Source organism: Amaranthus tricolor, chromosome 15 (assembly GCF_026212465.1).
Source record: "Amaranthus tricolor cultivar Red isolate AtriRed21 chromosome 15, ASM2621246v1, whole genome shotgun sequence".
In the NCBI taxonomy this organism is placed as follows: Eukaryota; Viridiplantae; Streptophyta; class Magnoliopsida; order Caryophyllales; family Amaranthaceae; genus Amaranthus; species Amaranthus tricolor.
In genome coordinates this window covers 3,721,803-3,734,462 of record NC_080061.1, presented here as the reverse complement: position 1 = coordinate 3,734,462, position 12,660 = coordinate 3,721,803, and the positions used below count along the sequence as shown (strand labels likewise).

The window sequence follows — 12,660 nt, the reverse complement described above, 5'->3', positions numbered from 1 at the left end:
AAAAAACACGTATTTAACGTCTTTTTAGCCATCGTAATTATTTTTCTTTAAAAACAGGACGTTATAATCATCTTAATTGAATACATGTATCTTGTTAAATCAGTCAAATGAGTTTTTAATTCTTCTACATTTCAGTAAGCAAATCAATATAATTTATACGAACGTTTCGCACGTTTGAATGAGCTTTTCAAAAAACGAATGTTGCTACCCTAAATTATAAAGCGCATATCTTATAAGACGAAATAAGTACTTAGTTAGTTGTATATCTTTCCAACATGAAAATTGTGAAGATAATTTTAACGTCATTTTTATCTAACGTTACAATTATAATAAACAAAATAACTTTTATAAAGCGCGTATCTTACAAGTCTTTCAAAATAAGTATTAATTCCCCTATTTTTCTTGCACTTAAATGAACCTGACATACCAACTATTTTTTGAAAATCGTACATGTAATTTCTCTAACGATTTTTTTTATACATTTTAATGATTTTTTTTATGTTGAATTAGTCGATTGGATATTCTAATATTTTATGGTAACCCGTTGGGTCAATCCGAACCTACCCGAAACCCAGAGTGATCCGACCTGAAACTGACCTGATCCGAAACTGACCCGACCGAAATTGATCCGACTCAAAACCCGACCGACCGACCGTTTTCCCAGGTCTAAGCCCAAGCAATCAAGTTTATTTGCTTGAACACTTGGCACATAAACCCAAATGTTACAAATGACAATGGATTAGTTTGTATAAATTGTTGAAAGATTCTTAAATTTTTCATATTTCCACAAATAAACGTCCAAAAGTCGATACATGTTCCAAATTACGTGAAAAAGAAAGAAAAAGTATAAATAAAGGCTTATTTAAGCATAATTAACACACAATTTTCCATCTTTGGAATGACCTGATACACATCATCTTTCAAAACTCAAAAGGACAACAAAGGCCCCTAAGAGACCATCAGTTTTACTCGGTGAGTAAAATGCAAAATACCTAACAAATTCTTCATTTATGTCAATGAGCACCAATTTTATCAATAATTCACAACCAATACCATCATAAAAAAGAATTCTTGACCAAATTACTAATTCTGTTGACTAATTGCAAAGCTGTATTTGACCCAGGGTGGGTGGGGCAAAGGCCTAGGGCCCCATATTTCAAAATTTTGATAGGTTTAAATTTATATTTAAATATTAAATAAAGTAAAAAAAATTAAAGAATTAAGAGTAATAGTCGAATATTATTGGCCCCTATTTCTAATCTCGCCCCTGGGCCACCGAAAGTTCAGAAACGGGCCTGACTAATTGATCCAACAGCATTAGTAAAAAATTTCGAGGCACAGTAAGCAAGTCGAATACTCTAAAACAGACTAAAACACAGAATAGCCAAAAAAAACTCGCACATAACAGAACTGTTCTGGTTAGCAGAGATCGGATGGATCAATGATGAATGACTCAACACATTGACTATATGCAAAAATATGCAAGTTTAACACAACATGGACTGTACTGAGATATATTCACTGGGTCAACGTAATTTAGAAGAAACAACACCTGAAAAGGTAAATTTTACACACCACGCTTGTCAAATTGACTTTTCTTTGATATAAATGGGAGCGCTTTTTACACCATTCCCGACAAGTTTTGACTTCTGTGATCAGCCCAATTTGCTCCGGAAGACAAAATAATGCTTCAGTTTTTTTACATGATGGTGCAGCGGCCTCGTTCCTCTGTTTGTTGTGCAGCAGGCTGCTGGTATCGTCCTGATTCGGCTGGGTTATAGGTGAACTCTGACGTATCAAGACCATACTGGATTCACACAGTTCAGAAAAGAAAATGTGAGAAGAAACGCAGTCAAAAAGCATATGGAGCAATGTCACATACTCACATTATAAAAAAACAATCACATGTTTATACAATCTCCAAGACTGAAAACATGGAAGGATAATTGCATAGCTTAAGCAAATAGAATCTAAGATGTGTTGATATCACATAGAGAACATTTCACTACTCTAATGTCATTAAATGGCTCCCACCTTAGACCGCTAGATGGGATTTGAGAGGTTGAATGTACCCAACTTTACCCCAATAGAAACAAGAAAATGTTTCCAATTGGCCTTAGACAGCCAAAATCATCCGCAACTTCACATAAATAAGCAAGGCAAATAATTTTCTGAATATTTCTAAAGTACTCCACCTCTCTACTCTCAGTTAACCCATTTATGTAAGATGCAAGGCAGCACAAAACTACAATTATTGACACTCTCTTTCATAAGTCTTTTACTTTTAATTGATTAACTTAGTGTGTAAAGGTCTTAGCATGAGAAACAACATATATTGCTGAAATTAAAAAGTCCTGATGTTAATTGCACCTTTTCTCTCATGCGTGCACTCCAAGCATCATTCCTGGCAGGTCTCTGATCAAGGGTACCAGCAACAGGTACACCTGTTGCAACCGGAGCTTGTCTGTTCATAAGAGGCTGCTTAAAAGACTGCCTTGGATTGATGAACTCCTCATCACTATCATAATCAGCAGACCTGTTCATAGATCTTACAATGATGGTTAACAAGAACAGCACAGCCTGCAAAAATAGAAAAAAAGGAATCATCAGTGCATGGAAAAGACAACAAAAACATCAAACAATTTGCTAAACTAAAATGCCAAATTTAGAGCATTTGATGCAGATGTAAAACAAAGCCTACTACAGTCAATCATAACATCCAATTTAAACTTCACCGTAAAAAAATCCTGCACATGAATTCTACAATCTAGATCCCAAAAGTTTACATATAATTAATAAGAATATCATATCATATCAATAAAAAAGGATAAAAAAAATAAAAGATGAAATTGGAAGGTAGTAATAAGCACATAAAGTAGGACAATTAGACAAGGGTGGTAGCATAAGCAGTTACAAAATGATCAATATTGCTAATACCAGGTTGTACCTCATAAAGTCATTCACTATTGTAAACCCCCAAAACTGATTTATGGTTCCACAAAACCAAGTCCAAAATAAACCTGATATTAGATTCAATTACTGAATCACCGACAAAATAAAAATACTACTGTAGGACTATACATGCATTGTATTAGCTACTAGCTACTGTCAAATGGTGCAGCATTCCGGCATCCATCACAAAGTTGAAGTATCCAATTATTGTCAGGACTAATTATTCTTTTTTCGTTGACATCTTTTGAACCGATATTTTCAAAATTTTATGCATTAGATCAACACAACTTTGCTCTGAGAAAATCCAAATTTAACCTACAGTATTCTGACTTTCTGAGTAGCCTTGCGATTCCTCTCATTCCATCCTCATCTCTTCTACCACTGCATCATCCAGATTCACATTCATTTCTAAAGGCTTCACATTTTTAAATCCGTAAATTCACTCCACTGAATGAAGCCTTAAAAGAAGTCCACAGAATAAATGTCAAATATCATAGCAGGACTCTAAACGAAAACTTTATGTTTTAAGCTATAGGCTAGGCAAGCAGATTTTTGCACACACAAATTGTTTCAAATACGAACACAACCAAGTTATTCAACATTATTTCAACAATTATTAAGACCAAAAGAGTGTGTTTAGATGTAATACAAACAACACAAAGTTGCATAAATTACGTGTTAGCTATGATAAAACCGATGGGAATATAAGAAGAACAAGGGAAAGATACATTAGTACGCAATAGCCAATAGACACTTCTCATTTCTCCTTAGACCTCAAAACCCTTATTCTTTCTTTTTTCTCTCACTAAGTTTTCCAAAGCGCACCTAGGCGAGTTGACGTGGGTGGGCAATGGGTTAGGCTCTCAAAACGCCTTACACTGTCTAAGGCAAAGGCATGTGCAACTAAATGCGAGCGTCTTTTGGTCTTAGGCTCAGGAAAAGTCCATGTGATGTTATATATTTATTTTTTTCAGTTATTTTATACTATCTTCTTTATTATCTTCTTATGGGTTATTTTCTCAGGTTTTTATGGGAGCCTCACACTCAAAGGCTAGCGCTACACATAGTGTCAAGGCTATGGGACCTAAGCACCTTAAGGCACACCTTCTAGAACTAAGTTCTTGCATCCTCTTGAACCAGTGAAAAACTGAAGGCTTACAATTCTTAATAGTCATTAGGTCATCTCACTTTCTCGCTATTTATTGGAAATAAAGTCTACAAAGCAACTATACCAAGGAGCCAATGTGTTTCTACGGTTTTTGGAGGGGGGGAAGGGGGGGGGGGGGGGGGGGAAGATAAAAAAAAGTAAATCTTGAAAGAAAAACAAAATGACAGAAAGATTTATGTCAGGTGTGATAAATGATAACTAACCCAGACCACAAACTTTTAGGTGCCAGAAAGAGTATCTCAAACATTGAACATAGAAGTGCTTACCTCCAATACAACAATTCCAAGAAGAACCCATTTGGCAATGGACCAGTGGTCATCTAGGAAGTCATAGATCATCTCGAAGTTACCAGTCTTGTCAGAGGGAACTTGCTGAAAAAGTTGAGCAACAGATTAGTTTAGAACAAGGAACTAGATAAGTTTAGAGAAAGGACTTTGAATGCATAAGGAATGGAAACAATTCATTCAAACGTACATCTTCCCAATCTTTGTTGAAGAATATAAAGGCAGCACCTCCAAGCTCCAACAAGATCAACAAAATTATGAATACAGCATACTGTATATGGTCAAGGAGAACTGTATTTCAAACTCAAATCATATTAGAGGATGGCAAATTAGATAGTTGATATAAATACCAAATCTTAAACATGTGATGCAGTATATAACCATCAAAGCTGTGAAACTCGCACAATTATATCAAAATTAGAAAAAAAAAACGATATGAATTGAGTTGTTTTTGTAAGCCTACCCCAAAATAAAAGTTTGGCAGAACTGATCAATGTGTTCATAGTAACTTCAAATAAATAGAGAATGATGGGGTTAAGTTGATAAGAGAATGATAGTCAATAGTCAAATAGAACAGTATGGTTATGTAATAAAATAAAAAGGAACTATATAGAAGCACAAACTGATTCATAATGCAGTACCTCACTAGAGGTCCATGAAACCTATGTGCTCACATTGAACATCAGTGCCTACTGATATCTATTCCATCCCCCCTGCCCCTCTATGTATACAAATTTCAATTACAACTTTTTATCAGGGCAAAGTTCCACCAGTTAACCCTCCGTACCAAACAAAATTTTTAATCAGACCAGAACTGCAAACAAAACCAAATCAGCAGAGACTCAACAATGGATTGATCAGCATGTACAGTACCTGATTATGTTACTGAATTAAATACAAAAATCCTAAAACTAGTTCCATGGATATTGGATTAAAATGTCAAGGATACAGTAGACAAACAGCAACCATTTTTTGTTGAAGCGCCTATGCAACCAAAACATGAAATGATAAAAAGAAAAGCTCCGACACCAATAAACAAGTATATGAACCTGCAAAATAAGATTCAAATGATATAAGCAAAAATAGATAAAAGGAACATAACAATGCACATCAAGGCTCGTGTATGGTGATTCCAGAGTGATATCTCAGTAACCAAAAATATTGACTGATATTACAGAACTCGGTGTTGTAAGTGCATGAGAAATCATCAATAAATAGTACAAGCCTACAAGGTACTGTTTCTAAGTTCAAGCGCTGTTCTTTTAGGGAACACAAGCATGCAGATGATGAAAGAACCTATTTCAAGTTGTAATTCAGCATAAGATAGATAACTGTGAGAAAAAAATTGATGAAAATATTGAGGGTTTTTACCCCTTAATGAGGTAATACTAAAAAATTTCTCTATTAAAACCAATGACAAGGTTTGTAGGTTGTCGTACAGCCATACAAAAATCAGAAGCACAAAGATACCCTAACTATAAAATCAAACCAAAAAGGTAACTACTAGTAACCCTTAACAATGAGCAGACAAGAACTATGCTCCGTAAGATCAAGGCTTCTAAAACAAAATAAAGAAATGCCCAAGTGTCGACAAAGAGAACTAACAGCCCACGTACCCATAACCCACCTATAGAAAAAAATGTAGTAGTATATATCTTATCCAAACACAATACATAACGAATGATAATAAAGTAAATGAGTTAAAATTGTCCCAGATTTGACAGCCCCAATAACTCCAATATTGACAGGCTTATCCGCCTAAGTCTAAACAATAATTTTCATTGAGTAATAGTATGACGTTCAGATTTCAATTTTAACCAGAAACTCCAGCTGTCCAGCAAGAGTAGATATGGAAACTATATTTTTATCAACATATCCAAAGCAGTGAGATTAAGCAAATATAGACACTAGATACATCACATTTCCTAGTATATATAGCAATGCAGAGCAAAATTTTCACCAGAAGTTACTTCTGGACTGAACAAGTATCATCAATCACAATGATTATAGGCAAACAAAAATATATGACATATAGCCCATTTTTCTATATGCACTTCTTTCCTTTTTCTAGAATCCCAGCTGCAACGGATACACTGAAAAAGATTGTGAAACACCAAAATAGAGTGTACACTGTAGTATTATACTTGGGTTCTCCATCTTGTCAAAGGCTACAGACTTAAAATACTCATGTCCTTGACCAGGGAAATGCTCTTATCGTAGTCCTCTCTACACTGAAAACACCAACAGAGGACCATAATCAAAAGCATCAATATGACTCTAGTAAAAACTATGAATCATCCTAGTCCTCTCACATCCTGAATAATGTTGGCCAACCAAATACATCTCATACTAATGGGCCTTATCCACAAAGGCTAACTACCCATTAGTATGAGTGAGGACTAATATGAGATGAGTGCCTCTTTTTAGTATTTTAGCACAAGGTCAGCAATAAAATTTAGCTTTTACTAAATGCTTATGTCAAAAGTAGCGGAAAAACAGCACATTGTTGAGTGATATTTGAGCAAATTTCTCGATGACAAATAGGTGATAAAGATAGACACAAACATCACAAATAACACTATTATAAAATTGTTGACTGAATTTTGAGTCGAGTGTAGTAGCTGAAGAGTATTAGATCTTTGTTTACCATTTCATATATGAAAATAGTTCTCCAACCCTATATTACTATGTATAATGTTAGTGCCTCACTTTTCTTGAGTACCTAGATCCATCAATTGGTGTGAGATACAACTAAAAATAGATATATCACATTTTCTAGTATAGATAATGACATAGCTACAAACTTATACCCATTTTTACTTCAAACCAATATCATCAATCACAACGATTATAAGCAGGTAAGCAACAAAAACTGACATACGTCATATGCACTCTCTTTATAATACGTAATACTACTTTCCTAATTTCCAGCACAGGAGACACTGGGTACACTAGAAAATGATTTGTGGGAGATCCAAGGGAGGATCTAGAACAAAATCAAATGATATCGATAATATAAAAAATGAGCTTATTAAAGATTAAACCCCGGTCCCAAGTCAATATTGTCACATATCAAAGCTCATGCCAACTTAACCAACACATATATTAGTATCCTAGGTATATAGAATGCAACTGATCCGCCCCCGGGAACATCAGAATAGTAGGGCAAGTCTAAAGTTTTTTAAAATATTTCTTCAACTTGACAATAGACCAAGGACTTGACAAATGTTCATGTCACTAAGGTAGGATTTCTGCTCTGTAGTTATGTGAGCCGACAGAAAGACCAAGGACTTAACAAATGTTTATTCAACCTGACAATAGACCAAAGACTTGACAAATGTTCATGCCACTAAGGTAGGATTTCTGCTCCGTAATTATGTGAGCAGACAGAAAGACCAAGGACTTAAGATATGTTTCTTCAACCTGACAATAGACCAAGGACTTGGAAAATGTCCATGACCCTAAGGAAGGATTTTTGCTCTGTATATACGTATATATGTGATCAGATAAAAGGAGTATACAATTCGAAAACCCTCACCAAAAGCATGAATATTATCTGGATGCCACATTATTACAATTAGTCTAGTAAAATAAACTAAGAATAATCCTAGTCCTCTAAATCATGCAGACAAATCAAATTACTTATACAGCTTCTGCCTAGAGTTAGTATTGGGGCTATAGAAACATAACCTACCCGCCTTAATCCCAATCCTCCATAAGCATACCAACAAGTCTAATATGATCAATTATAATAGGAATGCTGAAAATTCCCATTACATTGTACAGATTAACAACAATACAAAGGTATTCCTCATTCTTAAACAAATATTTAGGTTGACACAGGCATCACAATCAACCCTATGACACTAATCAGGCAAAAATAAGATTGAGACAATCAATGAGGAACCTACATACCAAGCTCTTGGAAGATTATCAAAAAAGCTGTTCGATAGCGATACAGACATAATCAAAGGGCGACCCAGCTGAATCAATGGTTCCTCAGGACTAAATGGTGGAGGGCTGGCATCCGGTGACGCTTGCTTATACATCACAAACAAGTAAATTCCATATCCCACCATTGCCAAACCAGCAATCGTCATCAAGAAATTCAACAATTTCAGCAAACATCCCCAAAACCCTTGGCACCCCATTATTTATATAATTGTACAATAAACCCTAGAAACTGCCTCCTCAATACCCTTTTAACCTGTAAATAAAAATCCAAAATTCATCATCAAACGAATCTCAGAAATGATCAAAATATGATAATCGTTCTAATAATGTAAAGTTTATGCATCTTAATTACATTACACAAGCAATAAAAAACAATTAATATTGCAATATATTAAGGAAAAGGCAGAAAACACACTTGAATTGGATCATACATATAAGAATTAATACAAACAAAGGACAATTATAGTCAGTTACTTACAAATTTAAGATCGCGAGGAAGAATAATCGAGAATATAGTTGTGATTTACGAGATGTTCGATGAGAGAAGAAGCGAAGAATTTTCAGAGGAGAGAGAAAAGGGTAGACATGGACATGGCTGTTTATTGTTCTTTTTCTTTTCTGTGCTGCCAGCTGGCGATAAAATTTGAGAAACCTCCATTAATATAATATATTGAAAATGACGATTTAATCCTTTTCTGGATTAGGTAAATAAATAGTGATGGTATTTTAGAACGAAGGGCGTTATTGAGAATCGGCATAATTTAAAATGTCCTAAATGAATAGAAAAACGATTTAATCAGAGACGTAATGGACGGCGTCGTTTAGGGGCATTATATATTTGTGAAATTGATATAAAATAAAATAAAATTTTTTTAAATTGTTTATTGTATTCTTCTAATGTCAAAATTGAAGGGTTAGTGTTTGGTTAGTTAATTAGTTTTTCCATAAGATTTTGGTTTTTTTGCTTGCTTTTTCTTAAAATATTTGGTTTATCAAGTTTACTTAAAAGCCGGTAAATATAGTTAATATTTTTATCTAGTTAAATAATCTAACAATTAGCGTCTATTTGTCTAACACTGTCTTATATTTCTCTTATTGCCATACTGGACCAACATTTGGTCTTCCATTTCAATCAATTTCGTTATAGTTTTTAAATTGTTATTTCTATATTTATATTCAGGGGTGGAACTAGTGTTGTGTTAATGACGTCAATCAACATCACTTAAATTTTAAAAAAACCAATAATGATATCAATTATGTTGGCTAAGTTGATAAAAGAAATAAATTTTTAACTCAAAGATTACAAGTTGAAATCTTTTTAAATCGTTTTTTTGCTTTATTGATTTATGATTTCCTAATTCCCAATAATCCCCTTCCCCTTTTCCATTCTGGTTTCCTCATATCCCATAATTCCCTTCCCCCTCTCCATTTATGATATCCTCGATTCCCTGTAATTTCCTTTCAGATTAATAATGAGATGTAACTTGAGTGAGTAAAACAAAATGAGATGAAAAGTAGTATCTATTTTAAAGGGCTGCATATCCTTCTCTGTTTCCCACATTGTTTATTCTTGCATCTAATTCAATCTAATATATTTCTATTAGTTTTGAGAAATTTAATGTGTCATTAATCAGCAAGGGAAGTCCTATTGTATGAGATGTGAAAACGATCGCCAAATACTTACGATGTTAAGAACAAACAACAATGAGCAAAATTAAGTTTGACAAAGTAACAAACAAGGACACAAAGATTTAAGGAGGTTCACCCAATGATGGCTACGTCCTCCGTGGTGTGTAGTTTATGTTTATATTATATCAAATGAATACAAACAACACTTCAATATGAAGAATTACAATTGAGATAGAGATAACAACAATAGGCTATGTGTTTGGCTTAAGGGTTGTGTTTGATGTGTTTTGCATACTTGAAGTGTGGGTATGAGAGCCCTATTTATAGTGCTAGGTACTTGAAGATGAATGGCTCACATAAATACATAGTTAATTTAGGGTAATGAATACTATGAAATAACTCTAAGAACTTGAAAAGGCATTATATCAAAAGTCACACACATGAGACTCTTCACCTTAATCTTCATTAACACCAATAATTCCCATGAATACTCTTCACCTTATTACACCCTTTTGGATTCCACAACTCAAGAGTCACACACATGAATTCAACCCTTTAATGTGCACTCAAGTCACACATTAGTATACTATCATTTATAATCACATTAGTATACTACCATTCATAACAATCTCCACCTTGACTTGAGTTCACCCAAGTCACAACATTCATCAATCCACTTCATATTCAAAAAACATACACACCTCAAAATGCCCAAGAGGGCATTATCTCAAGCAAGGAGCTAAACCTACCAAGTCAACACATAACTCAAACTTGGTAGTAGGTAATGACTTTGTCATCATGTCGGCCGGATTTTCCGTAGTGTCAATTTTCTTCAATAACACCCTTTTGTGCTCAACTTCATCCCGGATAAAGTTATACTTAATATCAATGTGCTTGGACCTTCTATGAAATGTGTTTTGATTCCTAGCCAAATGAATTGCACTTTGACTATCACAACGCACACTTACCTCACACACTTTGTTGCACATTTCACCAACAAGACCTTTAAGCCATTTTGCTTCCTTGAATGACTCGGCCACGGCTATGTACTCCGCTTCGGTTGTAGAAAGAGCAACCACATCTTGCAAAGATGATTGCCAACTAATCGCCGAACCACCCAAAGTAAACACAAACCCACTTGTGGACTTTCTATTATCTAGATCACCACCATAATCCGAGTCACAAAACCCGGTTAGCTCACTTGAATTTTTCCCATACATGAGACAAACATTTGAAGTATCTTTCAAATACCTCAATAGCCATTTTAGTGCCTCCCAATGTCCCTTACCCGGATTAGACATATATCTACTCACCAAACTCACCGCATGAGCAATGTCGGGCCTAGAGCATACCATAGCATACATAACGCTACCAACGGCACTAGTGTATGGAATTCTTACCATTTGCTCTTCTTCCTCTTTTGTTTGTGGACACAAATTCTTGGACAATTTGAAATGAGAAGCAAGAGGAGTAGACACACCTTTAGCATCATCCATGGAGAAACGTTGAACAACTTTCTCAATGTACTTCCTTTGACTAAGGTATAAGACACCCTTAGCCCGATCTCTCAAAATCTCCATCCCAAGAATCTTCTTGGCTTCACCAAGATCTTTCATATCAAATTCACTTGAAAGCAACTCTTTCAAGTCCTCCACCTTAAGCAAAGAGCTACATGCTACTAGCATATCATCAACATATAAGAGCAAATATAGTAAAGAACCATCTTCAAATTTCTTAAGATAAACACAGCTATCATAAGAACTTCTAACAAAATCATGTGAAATCATAAAGGAATCAAACCTTTTGTACCATTGCCTTGGAGATTGCTTCAACCCATACAATGACCTCTTCAATCTACACACATGATTCTCCTTACCGGCTACCTCAAAACCTTCCGGTTGCTTCATAAAGATTTCTTCTTCAAGCTCACCGTGAAGAAAAGTCGTCTTTACATCCAATTGATGTAACTCCAAATCCTCCATCGCCACCAAAGCAAGCAATGCCCTAATAGAAGAGTGTTTCACGACCGGAGAGAAAACTTCGTGAAAATCAATACCCTCAATTTGAGAGTATCCCTTTGCAACAACCCTTGCTTTGTAGATGGGTGGAATATCACTAGAAGGACCCTCCTTCCTCTTGAATATCCACTTGCACCCCACAATCTTCTTTTTCTTTGGTGCAACAACGATATCCCAAGTTCCATTCTTCGCAAGAGATTCCATCTCTTGTTTCATAGCAATCAACCACATGCTTGAGTCATTTGAGGCCATAGCCTCCTTGTACGTACTTGGTTCATTTAACCCTTCGACTTCGCTAGCAATGTTGAGAGCATAAACAACATAATCACACTCTTCAATGTACCTCCTTGGAGCCACGATCTTCCTTCTTTGCCTAGTTGTGGACAAAGGAGGAGACCTTTGTTGAACATCATCATTTTTCTCATTATCAATATTGGAGGATTCAACCTCTACTTGTGCTTCATTATCATCATTATTAAAAGGTTTTTCAACATTAGATATAAGCATGCTATCTTCATCAAAAACAACATCTCTAGAAACAATAATTTTCTTTGAATCATTACACCATACCCTATACCCCTTTACACCCACTCCATACCCCACAAAGATACCTTTTCTAGCCCTAGGTTCTAACTTACCATCATTTACATGAATA

The 12,660-nt window shown here is 35.0% G+C and overlaps 1 protein-coding gene across 1 annotated transcript; it reads right to left on the bottom strand.

Moving 5' to 3' along the window:
- Nucleotides 1-1,434: 1,434 nt before the first annotated feature.
- On the bottom strand, nt 1,435-9,083 carry LOC130800730 (tobamovirus multiplication protein 2A-like). The gene is made up of 7 exons (XM_057664337.1): nt 8,837-9,083; nt 8,320-8,611; nt 5,354-5,453; nt 4,595-4,675; nt 4,387-4,491; nt 2,371-2,580; nt 1,435-1,807 (listed from the first exon to the last, which is right to left on the bottom strand). The coding sequence occupies exons 2-7, from the start codon at nt 8,553-8,555 to the stop codon at nt 1,700-1,702; spliced, it is 840 nt and encodes a 279-aa protein (XP_057520320.1). The 5' UTR covers nt 8,556-8,611; nt 8,837-9,083; the 3' UTR covers nt 1,435-1,699.
- Between the last annotated feature and the right edge of the window lie 3,577 nt (nt 9,084-12,660).

Bases quoted from the DNA above. Each gene is read 5' to 3' on its own strand.
- LOC130800730 (XM_057664337.1), bottom strand. From the start codon at position 8,555: ATGGGGTGCCAAGGGTTTTGGGGATGTTTGCTGAAATTGTTGAATTTC. The intron at 5,454-8,319 runs GTATGTAGGTTC...CTTATTTTGCAG, and splicing joins GATAATCTTCCAAGAGCTTG to GTTCATATACTTGTTTATTG. The intron at 1,808-2,370 runs GTGCAATTAACA...GTGTGAATCCAG, and splicing joins GTGCACGCATGAGAGAAAAG to TATGGTCTTGATACGTCAGA.